At 39.1% G+C, this 26,980-nt stretch overlaps 1 protein-coding gene across 2 annotated transcripts; it reads right to left on the reverse strand.

The window, feature by feature from the left end:
* Window positions 1-315: 315 nt before the first annotated feature.
* On the reverse strand, window positions 316-26,772 carry LOC133882465 (MADS-box transcription factor ANR1-like). 2 transcript variants are annotated; one of them, XM_062321649.1, is made up of 8 exons: window positions 26,590-26,772; window positions 8,522-8,600; window positions 4,392-4,453; window positions 1,162-1,261; window positions 1,014-1,055; window positions 840-923; window positions 554-660; window positions 316-454 (listed from the first exon to the last, which is right to left on the reverse strand). In XM_062321649.1, exons 1-8 carry the CDS (start codon window positions 26,769-26,771, stop codon window positions 436-438), a joined length of 675 nt encoding a protein of 224 aa, XP_062177633.1. In that variant the 5' UTR covers window position 26,772; the 3' UTR covers window positions 316-435. The 2 variants fall into 2 exon arrangements, with proteins under 2 accessions (XP_062177633.1, XP_062177635.1); XM_062321651.1 differs by lacking the exons at window positions 316-454; window positions 554-660; window positions 840-923; window positions 1,014-1,055 and having other exon boundaries at window positions 1,156-1,261.
* Between the last annotated feature and the right edge of the window lie 208 nt (window positions 26,773-26,980).

Consider the following 26,980-nt stretch of genomic DNA (forward strand, 5'->3'; position numbering starts at 1 on the left):
TATATGCTTAAGTGATATAAACATATAAAAGTGATTGGATAAGTCAAAAAATTAATTTGGAAGAGATTAATGTTCAACCCTTTTTTTTTATTCCTTGTTTTACAAAAACTCAAATTAGTCCACAAATAAAAAATCAAATCTTGCATGAAAGTTTCAATCTTTTCTTCATAAACCAAAGAATAGATGAATCTACAACCAACAAGCAATTGAAACATATAACGCTTTATTGTATAAATTAACATAGAAAGGATGATCTTAGTCAAATTTTTTAGTTTTCCTCATAGAAAATTTCATACCAAATCCAAATTTTATTATGGTGAATGTATTTTACCAATAGCTGAAATATGAGGCCTCATTGGTAGAAGCTTAATTTTCCATTGTAGCAAGTTGTTGATGGGATAATGATGGATAGCCATCCCCAGTTGTCGACCAACTTCATTGTTGCAATTGTAGTCTGTTACAAAGGTTGATGAGATATTAATAGGATTAGATTAAATGGATGCATCACTACACAATAAAGTTGTATAGTACTATATTAGTTTGAAAAAGATACCCCAATTTCAGTCCTTTTGCTTGTGCTTCATTATGTTGAGACTGAGGTTGGCTTAGCTGGAGATGGATGGCTGCATGAATGTCATTTACTTCTCTTTCTTTGTAGACCTGAGAGCCAAAGCTATTGTTTAGGCTTAGCCACAAGAAAATCTCTATCCTTCTCTAGTTGCAAGATGATTACAAGGGACTTATGACTCAAGTTCTTATATGAACATTAAAAAAGGGAATGTTGACAAATGGAATATGTTTTTTTTTCCTTAACATATACACAAGTTTATTTCAAGTACCTTGTTTTGCAGCTCTGCCTTTTCTTTACGAAATATGTTTACCTTCTTATGCAAATCAAGGTTTTCTTGATGGGTAAGTTTTTCCTGCAATCAAGTTCATGAAAGTTATGTGATGAACATTGAATTAGTCCCAAATGAAAAGCAAGAGAAATTGAGTCAATCCTCTAGCGATACCTTCTGGTTTAGTTCTTTTATTTCTTCGGTGAAAATTTGTTCCTGCAAGAGAAAAATGACAAATTTGAGGGTTCATGCATGTGTTGTACATAGGTGGGATCTCTAACACAATTGGATGGAAATTTGACTAGGTGTAAGGAGTTCAAACCTTTCTCATACGGATACCCTTCAAACTCATTTCAAGTATGTTTTCAAAATATTGTAGATCTTTGATACTCAAACTAGAAAGTTCTTGGCCCATTAGATGTCTGCGTATATCACACCAGATAGATTTGTAGCACTTAGAGGGTTTGATATGTTTCCTTGAAATTATATTGGATAGATAATATTAAAATGCCATATTTTTGCATCACTATGCATCATCCATCATGCATTACATTAAATGTGCCTTGTGGTGTAACAATAAGTATTTTTGCAATAATGCAACCAGTAAAAAGGCCTTATGAGAACCAAATTAATGATATGTGGATTTAGCTAGACTATAGTGTCACAAGCCACTTTTAGTCTTGTAAGCTATAAAAACTATTTCAAGGTTCGATCTCTCTACGCGATCCAAAAGCTATTGCTAGCTGTAAACTTTTATCAAGTCAAGTTTTGAAGATCCATGGTTTTAAGTTATGGCCTCCCTTCATGTAAGAAAAAAGTTTCCAAGCACATAAAAGCATGCACACGACATATATAGGCAATTCACTAATATCTATTGGTTTGGTCCCTATATATTAAATGTAAGTCTTTCACTAAGCTTTATTTTACGTTTGTACACCTATTAGAAGACATTGTCACCAGTTTTACTTCACAACTTAATCTATGTGCCGGTGATAATATTTGTTAAACCATAAACATGCGAGAACTAGCTTTTTCTTTTTCCCCATCATTTGTTTTTTTTAGTGGGGGGGTAAGTTTTCTTAAAAGGGACGAGTTATGACTAAAGTTGTAGACAACTAGCTAGGGGAATGCAAAAGCAAATGTGGGGCTGAGATCCTTAAGGACAGAGATGATAGGCTGTTTATTTTCAAATACGGTCCTCGATAGATCAAAATGAATGAGAAGGGAAGGGTGATAAAACCAATGCTACAGATGATAAAATCAATGCTACAGATTGAGCTTCATCATAAATTATAGGAGAAAATATGCCTTTGGTTTAGGAATTTATTAGTCCCAAAATATTACCTCACTTACCATATGTTGGGCTGCATGTTACCGTTGGGGATATTGGAGATACATGTTGCCATATAGCTAAAGACCTGATGGACCCACCTTGGAGATATTGAAGATTGATGCATGTTACCGTTGTGCGTGCGTGGCCTTTTGACTTATATGGGTTTGGAAATCCTTGTGGACCTTCTACATTAATATTGCATGACCGTTACAATGGACTCTTGCCTTCTATGCTTGCAATCTTTCCTTTACAATATTGCATGACCGTTGTAACCTTTCCATTATTATGTATTTTCTATTCAATGTATAGAAGAAATACACGGCTGGAGCCACTCATGTTTTTGAGTAGCTCTTTGTCATTCCTAAATCAATTGCTCTTATTTTCTTTATGGTATCAGAGCCTTGAAGCTCTTATCACATCTAGACAAATGGCTCAATCATCAACATCCTTTACCCTTTCTATGTGCAATCTTCATAGCCTCATCACAGCAGTCTCAACCAAACTCAATTCCAAGAATTATCTTGTATGGCGAATGACCTTTCTTCCTTTAATCCAAAATTTCAAACTGATGAATCATCTTACTCATGGTCCGCCTGATACAACAACAGATGAGTCAAATAAAGAAGTGCCCAATCCGAAGTATGAAGAATGGCAATCCAGAGGTTTACTGCTACGCAGTTGGATCATAGGAACATTGTCGGAAGAAGCTCTTGGACACGTTGTTGGCCAAAATACCGCACGTGAAGTGTGGGGCTGTCTTGAAGAAACCTATCTTCAAGCAACCAAAGAAAGAGAAGTTCAGTAAAAACGACAACTTCAGATGCCCAAACCAGAGTCGACTTCCTTAGGTGATTATCTCATTCTTTTTAAATCTATTTGTGATAATCTTGCAGCTATAAAAAAACCAATTTCTGATGAAGACAAGACCGTGCAATTGTCTCATTGTCTTGGCAAAAAATATGACGTATTTGTCACAACCATGCTGTCTAAACCTCCATTTCCCACATTTAGTCAGTTTGTCATAGCCTTACAAGGCTACAACATGAGGTATGGTTCCGAGACTTGTGCAGAAAAAGAGGGATTTAATTCCAATCCAAATCTTGCATTTTTTGGTCAATGAAATGGTGGAAGAGGTCGTGGATCAAATCGTGGCAGAAATCAAGGCTCATTTTTCAATTCCAGAGGACGTGGATTTGCTCCAGCAAACCAAGCCCCCACTCAATATGGCCGCGGGTTCACTCATGGAACAAACCGATCATCTGGACCGTTTCACAACAACAATATTGTTGGTAACTCTGTGCAACAAAAAGACCATTCCACTCAACCCAATTCTTCACGACCAAATCCACAGCAATCTTATTCAAATTCAGCCCCTCAATGTCAAATTTGTGGGCGTACTGGACACATCGCAGTAAAATGTTGGTATCGGTATGACTACTCCTATGATACTAATGAAAATCTCACTAAAGCGTTTGCTGCAACTACGGTATCTGATCCACATGGCTCTGATACCATAAAGAAAATAAGAGCAATTGATTTAGGAATGACAAAGAGCTACTCAAAAACATGAGTGGCTCCAGCCGTGTATTTCTTCTATATATTGAATAGAAAATACATAATAATGGAAAGGTTACAACGGTCATGCAATATTGTAAAGGAAAGATTGCAAGCATAGAAGGCAAGAGTCCATTGCAACGGTCATGCAATATTAATGTAAAAGGTCCACCAGGATTTCCAAACCCATATAAGTCAAAATGCCACGCACGCACAACGGTAACATGCATCAATCTTCAATATCTCCAAGGTGGGTCCATCAGGTCTTTAGCTATATGGCAACATGTATCTCCAATATCCCCAACGGTAACATGCAGCCCAACATATGGTAAGTGAGGTAATATTCTGGAACTAATATATTCCTAAACCAAAGGCATATTTTCTCCTATAATTTATGATGAAGCTCAATCTGTAGCATTGGTTTTATCAAATGGTGCAATTGATCTTCGGTAGTTGTCATAGTTGATGTCATTAGGCTTTCTAGGGTTCAATTGAATGAGCCATAGTTCTCATGGTTGGATGTTAAAATGATATACACGATTACCTGACTAATGAGAAAGATGGTAGAATCATTGGCTTTTTAAGTAAGGAATTCTTGAAATTTCAATTTCAAGCTTGTATGTATACATTATTTAAGATCATTATCAAGTATAAAATGATTATACCTGTTGCATTCTTGCACATATTGCAGTTGCTGCCTCAAGCTTGTTGCCTCCCTTTGCCAAAACTAGAAAGTATAAAAGGTAAAAGATAAAAGGTAAAAACTATTTACCATAATATAAGATAGGCAAGATTGACATGACTAAATTAAATTAGATCGTTCATCAAGGTTGCAAAATAAAAACTAATTCAATTTGGATGGATGTATTTCTTGAACTGCAATACTGTTACGGTCCACACTCCTATCAAAGAAGGGATTCCTAAGGAAATAGAAGATGTGGCTCGAAGTTCTCTTGGAATCGAGATTGAAGAACAAAACATGAGTTAAGGAAGTCAGAGTGGAATCATGGTTGAAGATAAAAATGGCCGCTAAGAGTTGATGGGAATTAAAGAGGAGTCTTGCTCATAAAGAAAGAACGACTCTTAGTAGGAGAAGGAGTACTCTTGCTTATAAAGCAAACCCTTCATAGAAGAATAAGGGACTTCATGTCCTAGTAGACGTAGGACTATATTTACTATGTGTTTCAATTAATTCATTCATAATTTTATCATGTATTCCGTCTATAGAATGAGGTAAGTGATTAATAAAATTATGAAAAGTTTATTATTTAGTTCTTGAAGTTGATTGGGAGGCTAGGGTATCTTGAATACCCTATTTATCTGTCACTATAGGTAAACTCAGGAAACTAGATCTCGCAGCTTTCTCTGTTTCCAAACCCAAAACAAGTTCTCAAACACAAGCCCAAAACAAGTTGATATCAGAATTAACCACCACGTCTAGTATGGAATTGAAGGGGTTCCGGCTTTATGGTCGAGTCACGGAAGAGGCAACCTATAAGCTGGATTAAAATGTCTTGGTACTATGGATGAGCATAGTTGTAAGTTATTGAATACTGATAGATGAGTGAATCCACCAAAAAAAGAAAGGGCTACCATCGGGTTAGTGTTAATAGAGTGGACTGCTGTGGATGTCGGATATGGAGTGTGGTGGTATATCAAGTGTCCCACATAGCTTAAGTATAATCTTAATCATGTGTATATAAAATCTTGGGTACCATCCCTTTGCAGTTGGTTTTCAAGGTTGAGTTATACCTGACGTTTGCATTAGGTACAACAAAAAGTATATTGACATACGATCGATGTTATTTTCCAAATAGAATTTAAATTAAATCAAGATATTTTCTTTTGTTCTTATTATACTTTTATAGTTGATCAATATCATGCTCCTTGTCCGTAAGGTGCTACTCAAAATTTGATGTACTTATTGAATATTGTGAAGTGTTGAGGCAGTTCATATTTTCCTTGTGATTGTAGTTCATATTTTCCTTCCTACATTAAAATGCTCCATTAAAAATCCATACCAATAATCTTTTCACAAATTGGTTTGTTGTTATTCTTGGGTAACTTATACTTTAGCAACTTCATTCAGTTTCTACTTTAAACTTCTATAAGTGTTGTCTATTGAAAATATTGGGTTTGATATTTGAGTAGGCACATCCTAGTGTAAAAAAATGGGTAAATTGGATTGTAATTGACAGTAGTTGAGTTAGAGTTGAGTTTGGTTCGATTTGAAATGTGATTTAGACATGCACTTGATGAAGGCAACTCAACTCAACTCATGTTTGACCCACGCTTGAGCGTGCAAGTTTGGAAGTTAACCCATTCAGAACCCAAAACTTTGCTTGACCCTTGCGTGATAGTCGCTCAAGCGAGTTTTCGATAGTTTAATTTTTTTCAACTCTAATTCTCTATTTAATGAGCATATATATATATTGTATTACACTACTTTGAGGTAAGGGAGAGGTAATCCTGAAAACCTGATAGAGAAAGCCTAGTTTCTTTTTGAGCCTAACCTTTATTCTTGCTTCTCTCATTGTTTCCAAACCATTATGAAATCCTAAATCCCTTTTAGATTGTTGGGGATTAGTTGGTGAGTTCATCTGAGTCAAATTTGAAGAGATCGAACAAGTGCATTCGTGGAAAGTCATTCTAGAAGAAGGTTAGAGTTTTGAAGCCGCTTGGAGTGGAGATCAAGTGTGTCACTTGTAAAATAGGTTGGTGGAGATCAAGTGTGCCGCTTTTGTAATTAAGTTAAATAGGTTGCAAAATTTTCTTCTATAGTAGAATTTCTTGGTGGTCAATTATCCTTAGAGTGAGATTTTTGTTAACGAAGTGAAAAACTTCATTGATCTTTGCGTGCGCCGCTTATGGGATTACAAGCATAGCTTTGAGTTTATAAAGGTCTTGTGATTATTTAAAGAGGTTGCAAACTTTTCTTCTATTGTGGAATTTGCTGGTGGTGACTGCCCTCGATAGGAGTGATTTTTCTTTTGAAGAATTTTTCACTTCGTCAACAAAAATTATATGTATTGTCATTTATTTACTACAGTTACTTTTGGACTTTTGTTGATTGATAACTCATGAAAAATAAATCACTCTTACTTTGGGTAGCATAATGCAATGTCAACAGACTATTATATTTCGTTGGCTTCAAATTGGGGGTTTGCGGAATAATTTTAGCCTGATTTCTTTGATACAATTTTAGTATGACTGTGTGGGGGCTATTGTGTCAATCGAAGAATTTAGCTGGGAATTGTCATTTCTACTTATAAATGGTGTTTTTGGTAGTTAGAGAATCAGTTTAAAGATCACTAATCAAATTATTTGAACACTTGTCGTTGTATCAAAGATGACACTAGAACTTGTTTTTATGCGTGCCAAGGTAGTACTGATTGCGTGCCGAGGTAGAACTTGTTTTTATGTGAACCTTTCATTGAGGTCCTATGTTGTATTGACTCGGGTATGGGTGTCTAGTACATGAAAATGTCTTAGTACTCTTTCTAATATGGCAGGATGAAGCCAAGGGTAACTTAGAGAAAGGACAAATCCCATTGTTAACTTATAATAATACATGCATGTGAAGTAGGCTACAACTATGTTAAGAGGAGTGTGAGCCAAGAGTAGAATGTATTATCATCCCCTACTCTATTACCATCTAGGCAATGAAATTGGAGTGGTGTAGAAGGAAACGAAAAATCCTTCAAATTGCCGAAAGGTGATCCGACTAAGTGGCAATACAGTTTCAAAAACAGAGGTAGGATAAGTCATTTTGTGGAGAATGTTGTAGGCAAATTGATTCGCACTCGAATAATATAGATAGAGGAATAGTTGGAAAAGACTTTAAAAGTCTAAAGAGGTTGTTTAGTAATACAAATTTTACTACACAAATTAAGAGTTGGTATATACCATATACATTACTGGGCTTTTGGATGAAGGTATTCTTTTATGATTTTTGGAATCCTAAAAGATTAACTTGTTCATTTGCACTTTAGTGGAGATAATCCACACTCCTACCCCAAATGCCATTTGTTGGGAATGTGGATTCCCTTCTAGAGAGGATGAAATCCATATACCCTAGTTCTTTTTTTCTTTTCTTTTTTAAATGACAAGAATGCCCATTCCATATCTTTTTTTCTTTTTTTTTTTTTTTTTTTTTTTTTTTTTTACTTTATATGCATTTTTTATTGGATATGTACACAATCATTTTATGGTTAAATAGTGTTTTTCACTTTCATAAAGGGAGTTTGGAATTTAATATATATGTGGAAAAATAGAGAGAAAGAAACTATTCTTGGCATGTGCAAACAAACAAAATGCCTAGCTATGACAAGATCAGGAAGCGACTTTGTGAGAAGAACATTAATAAATAAACACATTTGATTTAAAATAAAATGTTGTAATGTGGAGAATAATTGTGTTTAAATAACTGTTACAAATATTTGAAGAAGGTAATGGATAAGAAAACAAAAAGAAAAGGGGACAATACTTGAGCATTCAAAATACCAATGAAATATATCCCGACTTTCAATTTGATCCAGTATTTTATTGAAGCTATTCACCTGATCAATTCATGTATGTGAGTTCATCACCACGGCTTTCTCATATCTTTTGTCAGATCAGATGACCAATAATAAAACGAATATTATATTATATTATGTATATTTTATGACATTAGAGAATTTGGCAAATAAGGAAGCAAGACCAATGTACATGAAGATAATGCCTTTCTAGACGTTTTTCTTTTCATTGGTAGTAAAACGAATTATAATGCCATCAAAGGTTCTTGAATGTTTACCTTAACTTGCGAAGCAGGATCCAGCAGCCGATGGTGTTCCTCTTTTAAGTTGTTGTATCGTTCAATAACAGATTTCATGCTGATAATACACGTAGTCATGAGATCATCAACATCATTAACTTAGCACAGGATATATATATATAGCAGTAATTTAAAGAAAACATTAGCTGTGTCCAAACTTACAAATGTAAAATAGGAAATGGAAATAATCTGAAAAAGAGAAATGTAGTTGTAGGTATAAATCAAGCATCAAAATAAATTTTATTTAAAATGAATTTTAAAAGGAAAAAGTATCGTTATTGTATTTGAACAATTATGTTAATTATTTCATCTTCTTCTTATTTTGAATTTACAAAACGTACCTAACAATACGTCCTGTCTTGTAAAAATTGTATACTTATCAAAAGCAAGAGTTTTTAAAAGTATCCTTCTTGTATTTGAACAATGATGTTAATGCTTTTTACTTGCTTGCTTTGTATTGTAGGCTTTCTATTTTGTCCTTAACTAATTTCTTATTTGAAAGTCGAAAGGTACATTACATCACTTGCAATTAATGAGAAAACACAATAAATTAAATTATAACTTAACAAAGAGGCCGGTTAATTTAGTTTTCCTTTTATTGGGAACAACCTTACAATAAGCACATATAATACTCTATCTGTCCTGCAAAAATAGTCCACTTATCAAAAGCACATGTTTTAAGAAAAAATAAATAAATACTTTTCACTTGCTTCCCTCTTCAGTAGTTATTCGATTTTATCCTTAATTTGTTACTTGAAGGTGAAAAAGTTGGTACTTTTTTCAGCATTACACCATTTATAATTAATGCAAAAATAAAAAGTAATTTTAGGAAAATAAATAAAAGGCATTTGACTTTTTGAGCATAAACATTTTTCTAGGATATCTAAAATGGGATACGTGGACTATTTTTATGTGACAGAGAAAGTATGGTGCATTATATTTTTTCACCACCATCACTATCATAAATTTGCATTCCTTTCATTGTATTATATAAAAGACTAAATTTTTTTCTTCTTTTTTGATAGGGATGAAATTGTTTCTATAATTGAAAATGATGAATAAGAACAAAAAGAAGAATATAACCAAAACAAAAGGATCGATAAAAGGTCTATTTTAACTAAACCATCTGAAAATAATAAACAGACTCAAAAAAATACTTAGAAGGGGGAAATAGGTGTATACAAATAAAACAAGAAATTAAAAAAACCAAAGAATTACCCAAATATGTAAAGCAGTTGACACATATTTGATTACGAAGTGAAAAATCTTTAAACTTAAAGAAAAAAATCACTCCAGGATAGCTAAACCCAGGAAATCAATTCAATCATGAAAAATAGTGAATTACAAGATGTCAATTCTCACAAAACCTTTGCAATCGTCATACTCTTGAATTATAACAAGTGATCCACTTGTCTGCTCATCTCCCAGAACTTTTAGAGAGTTCTTATTTTTGATCTCCTTAACCAGAAATCCGGTTGGCTTCAATTGTTCAAGGTTAATGGTTGAACTAAAACTATAATAAAGATATAACATTAGCATCCAAGATCTATAACCCTTTCTTTGCACATGGAATTCTAGAGTTGAATTTACAATAAACTTCTGCCTAGAAACCTCTATAAATAGGCTTTAGAAACCCTAATACAAGTCAGGAAATCCTATTTAAGATGCCGCCGCCTAGAAATCCGTTCTTGACTTGTACTAGATTTTTTGAAGCCTATTTAAGATGGTTTCTAGGCAGAACTTTGTTAAGGATTCTACTTTAGAATTCACTGTGCTAAGAGAGGGTTTTAGACCTGAAGTGTTAATGCTATATCTCTTTTAGAGTTTTGGTTATTGTTTAACCATCAACCTTGAACAATTGAAGCAAATCGAAGTTCCGTTTAAGGAGATAAAGAAGAAGAACTCTCCAGAGGTTCTAGGAGAAAAGCAGACAAAAGTAGGTGACTTGTTGTAATTCAAGAGTGTGACTACTGCAAAGGTTTTGTGAGTATTGACATCTTATAATTTGCGGATTCTTCGTTATTGGATTGATTTTCTGGGTTAGCTACCCTGGAGTGGTTTTTCTCTTTGAGTTCAAAGAGTTTACACTTCGTCACCAAATATCTGTGTCAATTGCATTATTGGTTTTCATATATATTTTGGTGATTGTTTGCTTGTGGTTGATTTAATTTTTAGTTCCGCATTATATTTATTCAACCCTCTTCTAGGTGTTGTTTGAAGTTTGGTTTATATTTTCAACTAGGTTGAACTATTTAGTGGAAGTACTTGAATTATTTTAACTGAAAATTTGCCCCTTCCTCATTATCCCTCGTTGACAATATTCACTGGCTCCTCTCTGTTTTTATGAAAGGATAATTAATACCATTCTTCATATTTACTTTTGTTGGGAAATAATCCCGACTCTGCAGAATGGGTCGAGATTTTAGCCCACCAAGACCAGCGACAAACTACCGAAAATGGATCTATTAGGCCCATCAGCAGAAATGCCCAAATAGGTCATGATGATGTCTTATCGAAACCATCTTACTCAGAGACAATAAAATGCCAACTCTGCATATGCGTCAAGCCCGGTTAAATAACCGACCTTGATATGATCATGAAGGATATCCCACGATCTAGAGCCGGTTGAAGACTGACTCCGTAATGATCGTTGAACGTGTACCACAATCCCACGATCCGGGTAGTCGACAAGTGCTCCGGACTCGACACGTGGTCCAATGAAAAATTGGACCACTTTCAACACTTCATCTATAAATACCTCACAACTACACAGGTATGGATTCAATTGCTCTCGGTGATAGTAGAAGAGAAATACGCTTGAGATAATATTGACTTCAGCATCGGAGTGGGAATGTCAGGCTTCCCCCGACGCAGTTTTTTATTTTGCAGGTCAGAAGGCGGGCTCTTCCAGTTCAGCAAGTTACCAAACCGGAATTTGTTCTAACAGATTGGTGCCATCTGTGGAAACGACTAGTAGGTGTGCTTTGTTTACTACGCAAAAATATATCTAAAATGGTACGAACAAGAGCCATGGCCTCAAGAGCAAACAACCCCCACCACGAGGTGGGAGGTACATCTCATCTGAATGCAGCTGAGATGGAGGCTCGAATAGCCCAAATGTCTAGGGACATGGAGGTCTTAACTCAACAGAACCTCCGTCTGCAAAGGCGACTGGCGGATGAACGAGTTCCTGAAGTATCTGAAGGGCATGAAGAAGGAGAGAGTAACACTAACGAGGAAGAAGGCAGAGAGAGCAGAAGGGCCACTGAAAGAAGTCAGCCTGAAAACCGATCACGGCGAACTGAGGGAGCCAGAAACCCTCATCCTAGTGAAGGTGCAGTGAATCCTCGTTATGAAGAAAGAAGGCTCAACGAAGCTATCACCACACTCGATGAAAAGTATGAAGAAAAATATAACCAACTGCAACATGAGATCCAACAGAAGAGCAAGGAAAAAATTTCTCGAGTGGATAGCCTCTTGAACAGATCTTCCCCATTCACCAAGTGTATCATGGCGATCCAACTTCTTGAGAAATTCAAAATCCCGACCATCCAGACTTACACTGGGGTAGAAGATCCCACCGAGCATCTGGACAATTACAAGACGCATATGGATTTGCTGGGGACTCCGCAGGAGCTGGCATGCCGAGCCTTTCCACTTACTTTGTCTGGTTCTGACTGGGACTAGTTTCGAAAACTCTCTCCGAGTTCCATCACAAGTTTTGAGGATCATGGATGAAAATTTGTAACTTAGTTCCTGGTCAAAACAGAAGAAGCCTTTTGGTCAACTGATGGCTATGCGCCAGAAGGAGGGCGAGTCTTTGAAAGATTATGTGGTCCGATTCAATCAAGCAAGACTCACGGTTGACAACTTAACCAAGGAGATGGTTTATGCTGCTTTTTATCAAGGATTACAGGTGGAAGGGCCTATAATGTCCGAGATTACTCTCAATCATCTAGAGAATTTGGCCGACTTCACGGATGTGATTGAGAAGTATGTAAACCAAGAGGAAACCCTTGTGGCTCTGAGAGAGTCCCAGAAGCAGAAGGTTTCGGAGTCAAGCAATTCTAGGGAGAAAGAGAAGGTCCGGAAGGAGGAAAAATGGATCGAGACAAAAACCGCAACAGAGCCTACGAAGTATTAACAGTTCTGTATAGACGAATGGAATCCCTTGAATTCTCCCATTAATGAGGTATTATTGGAAATCAAGAGGGATCCGCAGTACGAGCAGCCTTATCCCCTCTACAATAAGTATGTGAAAGAAGAAAATAGACACAAATTCTACGCGTTTCATGACGCTCGAGGCCATGTCACTGAGGAGTGCAGAAATCTCCGAGTCCTGATTGAGAAGTTTATCAAAATTGGAAAACTTCTTTGTTTCATAACAGATAACCAAGGCCAACCCTGGCATAATCAAGGGTCTAGACAGCACCAAGAACAAGAGCCGAGGTGCCAAGATTGCTCCCCCCCGAAGCACCGAGACAATGAGCGAGACAGAAGAAGGGAGGAGCCCCGCCGGGAGGAACCCTGGTGAGAAAGAAGAAAAAGCAGAGGTGCACGGCCTCATGACCCTCGAAATGAACCAGTCATCATCGACATCCGAACCATATTCGGAGGTTTCGGAGGAGGAGGAGAAACGAGCGCGGATAGGAAGGCCTACACTCGGTAGCAGAAGCATCGGAAGGTTATAACTATAGAAAGGCCTTACAAGTCCCACCGAAGGGAGTCTTTGGTTGTGGGATTTATAGATGAAGATTATGCGGGAGTTTCATTTCCTCATACTGATGCAATCGTGGTCACGTTGCAGGTGGCCAACCACCGAATCCATCGAATTTTTGTCGATAACAGAAGCTCAGCCGATATCTTATATTGGTCGGCCTTTTGAAACACGAAGATCAGTCTGGAAAAGGTGATCCCTGCTACTTGCCCTTTACTTGGATTCGCAGAGGAACAAGTTCAACCAATCAGTTATATTGAACTCTCTGTAACGGCCGGGGATCATCCGACCACAAAGACCATTATGGTCAAGTTTTTGTTGGTCGATAGACCCTCCGCCTATAATGCAATCCTTAGAAGGACAACCCTTAATGATCTGAAGGCGGTCACTTCCACTTCGCATTTAAAGATCAAATTCCCGACCGAGAGAGGAGTCGGGGAATTAAGGGGAGAACAAGGGGTAGCACGACGATGAAGGAAACCCCTTCTCGGGGTAATCACAGGGAGAAAGGTGAGCAGTAGCAATTACAATCGGGGGAGCTAGCCGAGGAGATAGAAGAATTTGAAGTGGGGGGTAACGAGAAAAGAGTCAGGATTGGATCTCTATTACCTCCGGAAATCAAAGAATCCTTGGTGGCGTTCCTTCGAAGCAATACTGACGTATTTGCCTAGTGCCATGACGATATGCCAGGGATTGACCCCTCGATAATTTCGCACAAGTTGAACGTCGACCCAAACCACCGACCCGTCAAGCAAAAGAGAAGCTATTGCAAGTCGGTTTTATCCGAGAGGTGGACTACCCTGAATGGCTAGCCAATGTTGTCTTGGTAAAAAAGTCAAGCGGGAAATGGAGAATGTGTGTGGATTTCACCGACCTTAACAGGGCGTGCCTAAAAGATAGTTTTCCTCTCCCCTGGATGGATGTCCTAATAGACTCCACCTCGGGGCATGAGCTATTAAGCTTTATGGACGCCTTCTCAAGCTACAACCAGATCCATATGAGCGAGCTCGACCAAGGAAAAACTTCCTTCATCACTAACCGAGGATTATACTGCTACAAAATGATGCCTTTCGGGTTGAAGAATGCCGGTGCAACCTATCAAAGATTGGTCAACAAAATGTTTCGAGATCAAATCGAGAGAAATATAGAAGTATACTTGGATGACATGCTGGTAAAAAGCTGGAAAGTGGCTGGTCATTTGACCAATCTCGAAAAGACCTTCAATACTCTAAGGAAACATCAGATGAAGTTGAACCCAGCAAAATGCGCCTTCGGCATATCGCCAGGCAAATTCCTGGGGTTCATGGTCTCAAACAGAGGACTCGAAGTAAACCAAAAGAAAATCCAAGCTGTGCTAGAAATGCAGGCTCCCCACACAGCGAAGCAGCTACAACAATTGATCGGGAGAATTAAGGCTTTAAACCGTTTTATCTCCCGATCGACGGATAAGTGCCTATCTTTCTTCAAGATACTTCGAAAGACATTTGTCTGGAGCGATGAGTGTGAAGAGGCCTTTGGCCAGTTAAAAATGTACCTGGTCAATCCACCACTCCTAAGCTCACCAGAGGAAGGGGAAATCCTCTACTTATACCTAACAGTACCGCCATCGGCTGTTAGCTCGGTATTAATCAGAGAAGAATACAGAGTTCAAAAGCCAGTATATTTCACCAGCAGGGTGTTACACGAGGCGGAAGAGAGGTATCCTTGAATTGAAAATTTGGCCTTTGCCCTCATTATTGCAGCTCGGAGGTTGAGGTCATACTTCCAAGCACATGCTATAAGGGTACTCACCGAGTATCCTTTGAAGAAGATATTGTAAAAACCCGAACTCTCAAGTAGATTGGTAAATTAGGCCGTGGAACTCGGAGAATTCGATTTAGAATTTTATTCAAGGACCACTATTAAGGCTCAAGTCCTGACAAACTTTAATGCAGAATTCAGCAATTTCCCCGAGAGCAAAGAGCTTCCGAAGGAGATACATGGATAGCATATGTTGACGGGTCGTCCATGAAATCATGAAGCGGAGCCGGAGTTGCCTTGATAACCCTAGACAAAGAGGAAATTTCAGTAGCACTAAAGCTAAATTTCCCGACCACAAACAATGAGGCAGAGTATGAAGCGGTAATAGCAGGTCTCAGCCTAACAAAACATCTTGGGGCAAAGAACCTAGAAATCCGGAGTGACTCACAGGTGGTTGTTGGTCATATCCAAGGTGGATCCGAAGCCAAAGGAGAAAAAATGATCGGGTACTTGGCCAAGGTTCGGAGTTTCTGGGACCATTTTGAGCGAGTGGTGGTCACCCAAGTCCCAAGGACCGAAAACGAACGAGCCGATGCATTGGCTTGGCTACAGTCGACTACGAATGAGAAGATTGCGGCCTCGAAACAATGGGTATTAGTTCTAGATAGCCCCTTTATAGCTAACTCTGGGCCGGTAATGCAGATCGAAGATTCCTATGCCATCCTCGAATGGGCGAGGAATGTAGTTGAATACCTGAAGGATGGACGACTACCAAACGACAAAAAGGAAGCTCGAAAAATCCGAATGCAATCAGCTCGGTACACTATCGTTGGTGAAATTTTTTATTGCCAAGGACATACACTTCCACTTCTGAAATGCCTCTCAACAGCCGAGACCGAATATGTACTGAAAGAAATTCACAAAGGAGTATGCAGTAGCCACTCGAGGGGTCAGATGTTAGCACACAAAGCTGTACAAGCTGGCTATTATTGGCCAACAATGAATCAGGAATCAATGGAGATGGTCCGAAGATGTGACAAGTGTCAGAGGTTTGCAAAGTTGCAAACAAATCCCCCAGTAGAATTCAACTCGGTTTTGTCACCATGGCCGTTTGCCCAATGGGGGGTTGACATCGTAGGTCCCATGCCCACGAGAAAAGGGAATTGCAGATTTCTAGTCGTCGCAGTGGACTACTTCACCAAATGGGCAGAAGCTGAGCCTTTGGCGACTATCACAACCAAGACGATCAAAATTTTCCTCTAGAAGGCGATCGTATATAGATTCGGAATATCGAACGCCTTAGTGACTGACAATGGAACGCAGTTTGACTGCAGACCATTCCAAAAGTGGTGTTCCGAGCTTAAAATCTGCCATTTCTTTTCATCAGTGTATCACCCTCAGTCTAATGGGCAAGTCGAAGCCACAATCAAAACTCTAGTGAGAATATTAAAGAAGAAACTCCCGAAGCGAAAGGGAGGCTGGGTAGAATATTTAGCGGAAGTCATGTGGTCGTACTGAACCACAACCCGCTCAGCAACTTCCGAGACTCCCTAGTCCCTTATATTTGGGGCCGAAGCAGTGATCCCAGTTGAGGTAGGTTCCCCTAACTTTCGTATTCAACACTATAATCTCGGTCTCAACGGCGAAGGGTTAAAGCTACACCTTGAACTCCTAGAGGAAAGGCATGAAGGAGCAAGAATTAGAACTTCTGCCTATAAAGAAAAAGCAACCCGGTATTACAACAAAACAGTCAAGCCTTGATCGTTCAATTCAGGTGATTGGGTGCTTCGGAGGGTAACATTGGCAGCTAAAGACCCCACATAGGGGAAGCTAGGGCCAATCTGGGAAGGTCCTTTACGAGTTGTCAGAAGTAATCCGAAGGGAGCATACCATCTTGAAGATACAGAAGGGAAAAAGCTCCAAAGACCATGGAAAGCCGAGCATCTTCAAAAATATTATATGTAATTTGCTTGTTTTTAAACTTACTTGTTTATCAATAAATGCATATTCAAATAGCATACTAAAGTTCAAAGCATCATAACAACAAATTCATATGACTCGAATCACATTGAGGGGATTCGAGCCGAGACTTGAATCACGTTGAAGGGATTCAAGTCGGAAAAATTTATATGACTCGAATCATGTTGAGGGGATTCGAGCAGAGACTCGAATCACGTTGAGGAGATTCGAGCTGAGACTCGAATCACGTTGAAGGAATTCGAGCCGAGACTTGAATCACGTTGAGGGGATTCAAGTTGGAAAAATTCATATGACTCGAATCACGTTGAGGGGATTCAAGCCGAGACTCGAATCACGATGAGGGGATTCAAGCCGAGACTTCAATCACGTTGAAGGGATTCAAGTCGAAAAAAAATTACGTGACAAATACTCAATACTTAAACTTTTACACTTAACCAAATTTGGCTAAGTATAAAAGTTGAGCGGTACGACTATTAGTTACAAAATGTCAAATGCAAGAATACAAAAGGTACACACAAAATATTGACAATTTTTTTTTACAAAAGTTCCATAAAAAGGCCGAATGTCATTCAAAAAATGTTGAAAGCTACAAAAATGCCGAAAGCTACAAAATGCCGAAGCTACAAAAGTCTACAAAAGTGCCGAAGCTACAAGAGCTACCAAAAAAAAAAAAACTAAGGCTTCGTGGCATTCGGTTCTTCAGAATCTCAATCGGCCGCAGAGGCCTCAATATCAGTGGCCTGGGTCGAAGCATTTTGGTCAACCAGCTCAGTATCCTCCTCGGCCCACTTCGGGACATCAGGAATTAAGTCTCGGCCTATTCCCCTTAGCTCTAAAATAGCCTGATCAGGAACATCCATGAATTCCATGTACTTCAACTTTGCGAGGTTCAAGGAAGACGTCAAAGGATTGAGCATAAAGTCCTTAAAAGAACCAAAAACCCAGCTAAAACCATTTACCTAGGTTTGGTCTCGGACCTTGGTGAAAGCCAAAATCTGGCTATGAAACCGTTTGGCCTTCGACTTATAATGAGCAACCTTCAACTTGTAATGCTTGGTCTTGGTCTTCTTCCGATGCTCTTGGGACTTGGACTTAACCTTCAGCAGGTATGCCTGAGTGGCCTGTGCGCTGGACTCAGCCTCTTTAGACTTCACCTCTGCTGCTCGCTGAGACTCTTCTGTGACCCGTCGAGCCTCTTTGGTGATCCTCCTTTGGGCTGTCGTTGTGCTTTGGTCAGCTCGTAATACAGTATTACTACATGACGTGGCCGCATACTTCGCCTCGACGTTGTCCCCATGGATCTTAACTGCAAACACCTCACGTGTCCTTGCGTCCAGCTCGGCAGTAAGTCCTCTACTAGTCTCCTCGGCAGCATTTTGCCTAAGTTCGGCTTTGGTAATTGACTCATCACATTGAGCCAACTCCAGTTCCAGCTCGGTAAGGAGCTTGTTAAGTCTGGCCACTTACGACTCTAAAGATTGTCTTCAAGCTAGCTCGAATTTGAGCTCAGAAATCCATTGCTTAAGGCCGACCATGACAAAACTTGGTCTCGGTGGAAATCCCTATGCTGGTCGAACAGAGCGAGAGTGTCCACCAATTGCTGCCGAGAAATTTTTTTTAAAAAAAATATAAGGAAAGGGAAAGGATCAGAAGAAACTTACCATGGTCTGTAGTTGGACCAACGCTTTGGTCATATCCTCGGTTGGAATACACCAAGCTATACTCTGTCCAAGGTAGTTAGATGGAATCAGAGCAAGGGCATCCATGATCGGCACGGCCAAACGCTCTTCCAGCGAGGCCTCATTGTATTCATATTCCCAGGCTGGCCTAAAAAACCCGAGGGAATCATGGATAGACCCTGCCTCACCCTCCGAGGGGTTAATTGAGGGTTCGTTGTTTGGCCCGGTAGCTTTACTGTTTGCCTCGACTCATAAAATTTGAGGTTCTACAACCTCACCAGCCTTAGCAGCAGCCGCTTCTGACACCAGCTCCTTTCGAACCTCGACCTCGGTTTCAACCCGCACTGTAGGCAACACGGACCGGTCTAAGTCAATTATGGGAATTAAGGATTGAGCAGTTCCATCCCCGACAGCGGAGGGGACGGTCCGAGCAACGTCATCCCTGACAGCGAAGGAAATGGTTAGAGCAGCTTCAGCTGTGGCAGAGGATGGGGGGTTCTATCCTTCCCCGTAACTTGCGCTCCAGTCTTGTCTTCATCGCGGAGCTTAAAAACTCCGCCAGTCTCTGAGTCCCGAGGCATGGCCTCCTTATCAGCAGCCCGAAGTAAATCTTCAGGAGTAATCACCGACAGGGGCTCAGCACGTATAGGAGTACCTCAAACCGCTGACCCCGTAAAAATGGATTTGAGATACGACCGAGCCACCTCCATCCTTTGTTTTTTCTTGGCAGGCTCCTCCTCGAATTTCTTAGGCGATTGAGGCCTCTTCTGCGCAAATTTTTCCTTGGCCGCATCCTCCTCGGCAGCCTTCAACCATGCTACCTCCCTCTAAGCAGCCTTCAATTTGGTTTCCTTTTTCTTGGCCGCCTCCCTTGGTTTCTTGTCTTGCTTGACCCCCATCCGTTGGGCATTGGCAAGAAGTTTCTTTATAGTCTTTGGAGCTTCTTTCGGCTCCTTTTGCTTCTTGGTCCTTCGAGGATCTTCTCTTTACCCTTTCGGGAAACAGCCTCAAAATTCTCCTTCGGCTTCTAGGGTTTGCTCTTCCTCACCTTCAAGTAAGGAAGGTCGGAGATAGGTATATTGTAACCGAGAATATTCCGCATATTCTCGTCGGTCACAAGGTAATCAAAGTCCAACTTGTCTTCGTTAGATTCATCCTTCAAAAAGGCGATCATCGTGTCAACATTATCAGTCTCCTCGTCGGTGAGTTCAGGAGCTTCGGCTGCCTTCGGCCTCATGCAAGCCCATTCCCGAGGCACCCTTTGATGGCCTGGGAAGAGTGAAGACTCGACCCTTTCCCATTGGCCGGAAACTCAGAAGACCTGCTCCTTCCACTCCTTGTTATTTGAGTACCGCCAGGCAAGATGGATGAAGGCTGGCTTCTTGTGGACTGTGAATTCCACCGTGCCATCTCGTCGGAAGCCAACACGGTAGATAGTGAAGAACTCGGTGACGGACATCCTCTTTTGGAGTTAGATCCTCCAAATAATAAAAGAGGCAAACAAGTACCTCCATCCATTTAGTTTGATCTGGGAGGGAGCCACCCCCAGCCGCACCATGAGCTCAAGGGCTATCGAGGGAAAAGGGAACCGAAAGCCTGCCATTAGCATCTTCTTGGTGATGGCTACATAGTCGCTAATGTTGGAAAGCTCCCCGGGCCCCTGAAAGTGAAGCCTCACCAAGTCCAGAATGTTATAACTTTGGCGAAGACGAGCTTTGTCAGAGGCTGGGATCAAGGTCTTGAACTTGTTCTCATGAGGAACAAGATTTGGGGCGCCACCACCGACATGATCGCCATCAGAATCAGAGCCAGATGCCGGCCATTTGAAGAAAATTGGTAAGGTGTTCGAGGGGGTCGGTAAAAGGTTTGAATGAGATCGGTCAACTGCTTGAAGAAGATCGGGAAATGGAAAAAAACTCGCCGGAAAAAGAAATTATCGCCGAAAAACTCAGAGAGTTTGAAAAAGCTCAAAACAGTGAAAGGTGAAAAGTGAAGAAGTGAAAATGCGGGATGGGGGTTTATATAGACCCTCCTTCAGAAGCTGAAAGACTCTCATTGAATGTGCCTAGTTGAAAAGCTTGAAACCGTCAGGCGCACAACTGGCCTTGAAAGACAAGCCAGACGCGCGACTCGGCATGTGAATCAGTTACCAAGGAAAAAAGCGACTGGGCGTGACTACACGCGACACGCAGAGCTCAAATTGACTTAATAACGCCAGCGCTGTACAAAAATGCGAACCGACCTGATAGCAGTAATCCGGATCTCATTATGACTTGAGCCGTCATTTCGAACGTTTCAGTTTTCAAGGATGTTTGAATTTCAAATTTTTGAAAAAAAAAATTGAATTTCAAATTTCCAAGTATTTTCTAGGAAAAACGAACCACCATGTTCCACATTGAACCTCGGCAGAATCATACAAGAAAATTTCTTTCACCAAAACCACTTCGTGCAAAAGGAATTGGGGGATAACTATTGGGAAATAGTCTCGACTCTGCCGAATGGGCCGAGATTTTGGCCCACCAGGACCAGCAACAAACTACCAAAACTGGATCTATTGGGCCCATCAGCAGAAGGCCCAAATAGGTCATGATGATGTCTTACCGAAACCGTCTTACCCAGAGTCGGTAAAATGCCGACTCTGCGTATGCGTCAAGCCCGGTTAAATAACCGACCTTGATATGATCATGAAGGATATCCCATGATCTGCACAATAGCAATTATTGCGGAAGGTGCCCCCCACGTTCTAGAGCCGGTTGAAGACCGATTTCGCAATGATCGTGAAGCATGTACCACGACCCCATGATCTAGAGCCGGTTGAAGACCGACTCCGCAATGATCGTGGAACATGTACCACAATCCCACGATCCGGGTAGTCGACAAGTGCTCCAAACCCAACACGTGGTCCAATGAAAAACCGGACCACTTTCAACACTCTATCTATAAATACCTCACAACTACACAGGTATGGATTCGATTGCTCTAGGTGATAGTAGAAGAGAAATACGCTTGAGATAATATTGACTTCAGCATCGGAGTGGGATTGTCAGGCTACCCCCGACGCAGTTTTTTCTTTTGCAGGTCAGAAGGCGAGCTCTTCCAGTTCAGCAAGTTACCAAACCGGAATTTGTTCTAACAACTTTCTTTTAGTAAATTTATGAGATTTATTTAATTTGGAAGCAATAAAAAAGATGAATAAGTTAATTAATATCCTTTGTCGAAACTGCTTCAAATAGATACAATAAGATATATATAGATAGATATAGTTTTACTAGAAACTAAATTAGGAGATTTGGATGATCGGCGAAATGAGACAAACTATATCCATAAATTTGATTCACAAATTATGAAAAGAAAAGAAAAGAGAGAGCGGAGGAAATAAAGAAAAAAAATTTCACTCTATTTCATAAAAATAAGTATGAATGAAGAACAAATTAAAAGCAGCAAAACTTTTACTTCTCTGGGTCCTCTTGATTAAAGCACCTTTTTTCAGTTGCAATTATAATTATTAATTGGTCACACAATATTAAAAACTATTTAGTATATATAGTTCTATAAAAAAACGAGAGTAAATTAATAATAAAATAATAGAAACCATCACGTGATTTTTTTTTTTTTATTTAATAATAGTATCACTGAATTAGATCCAATTAAATGTCTTTTTTGGAGAGCTGATACATGGGAACGGAAAACCGTCCCCTATCCCCTTCTTTTTTATTTAAAAAAAAAAAAAAAAAAAGTGTTCTCCTTTTGTCTCCTCATAATTGATGAGACTCTTAAAATCACCATTAGATCAAAATTCAATAGTGGTCTATCATAAATTCAATGGTGATTTTAAGAGCCATATCAATTATAGGGGGACAAAAAGAGAATACAAGGGTGGTATGTAGCATTACTCTCTAATGTCACATTAGAGGACACTTTTTTATTTTTTGATTTAAAAATTAAAAAGAGGGGGATGGGGGACGGATTTTCGTCCCCCACAAATCATTTTCCTTTTTCTTGACCTAGCTACAAAGATGCATGGGACCGTACGCTTTTCTCAGATCAATCATGTACCCTTGTCCGATCCCTTGTAGTCAAACCAGGAGCTTGGTTTGAATTTCCTTAACAAGAAGAGTGAAGATGAAGCTTCTAACTAAATCTCCTTATCCGATCGTCTATTCTCTAGAGAATAAAACAATTTCATTGAAGAGCATTTTAGTCACACCCAAAATGCTTCTGGCGTGATTGATTCATGGCTGTCTAAACAATATCTCTTCTTTGCTGGAGGCTCAAACTTTTATCTTTAGTTCTATATATATAGCTTTCAAATCTAATATTGGTCTCAAATTTTCGTCTTACCTAACAAGGTGGGTTAGATCAATATTGGAGCAAAAATTTAATCCTTTTTTATGGAATGGTAGTGATGTCTGTTCTGAAAAAACTAAGGTGTCATGGGATTTGATGTGTTTAGAAGAGGGAAGGTGGGTCAGGGTTAAAAAGGCTAGAGGATTAATTAGAATAAGGCTGCTGTCCTAAAGCATATTTGGAGCTTATTTGCTAAATCAGGCTCACCGTGGGTTGCTTGGCTTAATCACAATCTAATCAAAAGGGAAATGTTTTTGGTTACTTATAGTTTCTCAAACTGATATTTGGAGTTGGTGTAAAATTCTTAAGCTTAGAGAAACTGCTAAGAGCTGGTTGAAATTGAAATTTTTGCTGGGTGATGGTAGCCAATTTAAGTATGCATGGTTGGACTCTTGGCATCCAGATGGTCTCTACGATGAGTATGGTTATCAACAGGATCGAGAAATATAGGGTTGGTATAGGTCATGGCCTCCCTTCATTTCTTAAAAAAAAAAGAAAAAAAAAAAAAGAAAAAAAAAGGAGAAAATATAATTTACCTCCTTAAAGTTTCTATAATTTTCAATGTAATCACTCCGTTAGCCATTTCCGTTTTCTTTGATAGAAAGTTGCTCACGTGCGCCGCACATGCATTTTTTGGTACAAAAATTCCACAATTACCCCATATTTACGTGTTAATTCTCAAAATGACATTGTTTAAAAAAAAAAAATAGAAAAACAGAAAAAAAAAAAAAAAAAAAAAAAAAAAGTTGGCCAACCCATTTGGGGGTGGCCGATCCACCCCCATCTAGTCTGAATGGGGCTTGGGAGTTGCCGGAGCCATCCCCCATGCGGTTGCTGAAACCACTCCCATGGGCAGTGGGGATGGCTCGCCAACCCCATGGGCCATGGGGGTGGTCGAGCCACCCCCTTTCTTTTTTTCTTTTTTTAATTTTTTTTTATTTTATTTTAAAAAAAATGACATTTAGGACTTTTCAATAATTTCAGTTAAAAAAGACAGAAATCATTAACGGATTGGTCATATTGAAAATTTTTGAAACTTTATTGGGCATATTGCAACTTTTTAAATATTTGAGGCAAAAGTGAAAAAGTTGTCAAATTTTGAAGGGTAAATTGTTTTTTCTCCCAAAAAAAATTAGTCTCCTGGCTCCTAGCAACAAAATGTTTTACTCCTTGACCTCTAACCATAATAGTTTATGGCTCCGTCCCTAGTTATCTAGTTATATATATATATATATATGTTAGGAGTAAAGTTGATGCAAAGTCGTCAAGTGTTATTAAAGGGGAAGAATGGGATTGGTTGCCTTCTAGGTTCGAAAGTTTGGTTAATATCCAAATTAAGCTATCCATGATAAAGAAGGAAGTAGTGATATTCCTATATGGTTAGCTTCAAAATCAAACAAGTACACTAGTATGGAAACTTGTGAAGCAATAAGGGTAAAGCAACCAAGGGTCGATTGGTCCTGGTGGCGGAAATAGGATTTGAAATAAGGGGATGAAACTAAAAAATAACGATTTTTAAGAGTAAAAAATTAATTATGGGGTGTCGAATTCATAAAAAAAAATAAATAAATAAATAAAATTTTTTTTAGGGGACTTCTGTCCCAACCCCAAGCATAGTACCGCCCCTGGATTGGTTATTGGTGGAAGTTTATTTGGTTTTCAATATATGGCAATCTCAAAGCATGCATTGACTATGGCTGGCAGTAAAGAACGGTATTTCTATTGATTGTTGAAATGGGGTGCCAAAGGAGATGTCAAATGGTCTTTCTTTTGAATGCCGTGGCCACCTATTATTTTGTGGTGGTTTTAGTAGAAGGGTATGGAGGGCAGTAATGCCGAAGTGCATTCAGGCAAGTATACCTACTGATTTGGGAGGATATTTGAAGGAAAGTATAAGAGAATGGCAAGGAAAAGGCTTCAAAGATGTGGTGTGTAAATTGGCTTGGTGCTCTGCAGTATATATATAATATATGGAGGCATAGAAATGATGTTAAATATGGAAATAAAACGAATGCAAAAGAAAAAATGTTGCAGAAAGTATGCTGGGAGGTTAGAACCAGAATTATTGGGGAAGGGTAAATTGAAGGAGAATGAAGAGAATGTGGCCATTTGTACTAGTTGGGGTATATCTACAACAATTCTAGTTCAAAAAAGGGCAGGTTGTGGAAGCATAAGAGTTTCCTATAGTTTTGGAAATGCTGATGGATTTCCCTGCTGGTGCTCGTTTTCTGGTGCATGATAGACTTCATAAAGCAGTTGAAGGTTTGTTGTTTGACTTGAGTCTAGCTATTTACTGGAGATGATTGTAAGAGCCCTTTTTGCTTTTGGTGCCTGCTGATAGTTTGATTGGTTCCTGTTTTGTTGCTGTTGGGGAGTTGTGTAGCAGATGAAGGTTTGCAGGTCTACTTGAGTGTTCAACATATTTTGTTTGAGGTTTTTAGTTGATCGTAAGAGTCTCATTAATGGTTTTCTGGTTTTGGTTTTGTTTGCTATAGTATGCTGGTTTTTTTTTTTTTCAATTTTTTTTTATTAGAACTGGGAACCTACTTAAAGGCAGGGCCATTTTGTGTACCCACCCTTAAGAGATAAATTTGGGGCCCATATTTCGTGCTCCCCTTTGCATGGACCAAATTGAATAGCGGGCTTCACCCAGAGGCCAACTCAAAAAGACCGATTTCAACTTAATGGGAACTCGAACTTGGGAATGAATAACCCCAAGTGACCCTTTTAACCATTGAGCCAACCCTCTAGGGCTTATGGTGTTTGGTATAGGTATAATAACATTTGAGCAGCTATAAAAAAAAAATATATATTCTGTTTGTTATAGCTGCTGCTGTTTTGAGTGTGTAGATAATTGGTAAGAGTTCTGTTGTAGAGTGGATTTGTGGTTTGTAAAGTGTTTTGAACATATAGCTGCATTCTTGTAGCCAGTTGGTTGAGTCAGGATGCTTGTTGCATCTAATGTTCTAGCTTATTTGCTGGAATGGGTTCCGATAGTTAATAGAAATTCATTCATAAATGAAAATTATAATAAAAAAAGGAAGCTTCAATTCTGACGCCATCCCTAACCCACTCCAACACCCTCTCTATCATTATTTGTCAAAATTCATTGCTTGTACTCGATCATTGACTTACCAATAAGACGGTGGTTGACGATATATGTTAGAAGGATTGAGCTCGATTCAGAACAAAGAGTACGGGAAATATGTGTTCTTGCACATCCTCCAAAACAAAGAGGAAAGCCATAAGAAGTGTCAACAATATTTTATATCGATCACTATATATATAGTAGTACTGCAATACGTACAGAATGTAACCTAGCTATATCCTATTTACAATAAATTTCACCAACGGAATCAGCTAAAAGCTGCGGGAAAAGCATGTAATATAGCCAACTAAAAAAATGTAACCTATATCCTATTTTTTTTCGATGAATAAGCTGCTTTTATATCACTATATATATTAGTACTGCAATACGGAATGTAACCTAGATCCTATGTACGTACAATACAAACCTTAATATAACCGAGTAACAAATGCATTCTTTTGGATGAATGAGAGAGACAGAGAGACAGAGAGTATACCTAGAGCTGGCAAAATCGTAGAGCCTGCCGGTGCTGGAGAAGACAATAAGTCCAACTTCTGCATCGCAAAGGATGGAAAGCTCCCGGGCCTTCTTGAGCAACCCATTTCTTCGCTTGGAGAAAGTCACTTGCCTGCTAGTCGAGTTGTCAATCCTTTTGATGACAATCTTTCCTCTCCCCATTTTCTTTCTGCTAGATCCACAAATACTTGTTAGTCGTAAAATTATAGTAAAACTGAGGAACAACTTATTTGCTTAAACAAAGAAGTCAAAAGAAAAGAAAAAAAAGAAAAAAAGAAAAAAGAAGAAGAGAGGATATAAATATATATATATATAGACCTAAAAACAGAAGAACAATAGCAATAGCAACGAAACGGTGCAACTAAAAGCAG

Source organism: Alnus glutinosa, chromosome 11 (assembly GCF_958979055.1).
Source record: "Alnus glutinosa chromosome 11, dhAlnGlut1.1, whole genome shotgun sequence".
Lineage (NCBI taxonomy): Eukaryota > Viridiplantae > Streptophyta > Magnoliopsida > Fagales > Betulaceae > Alnus > Alnus glutinosa.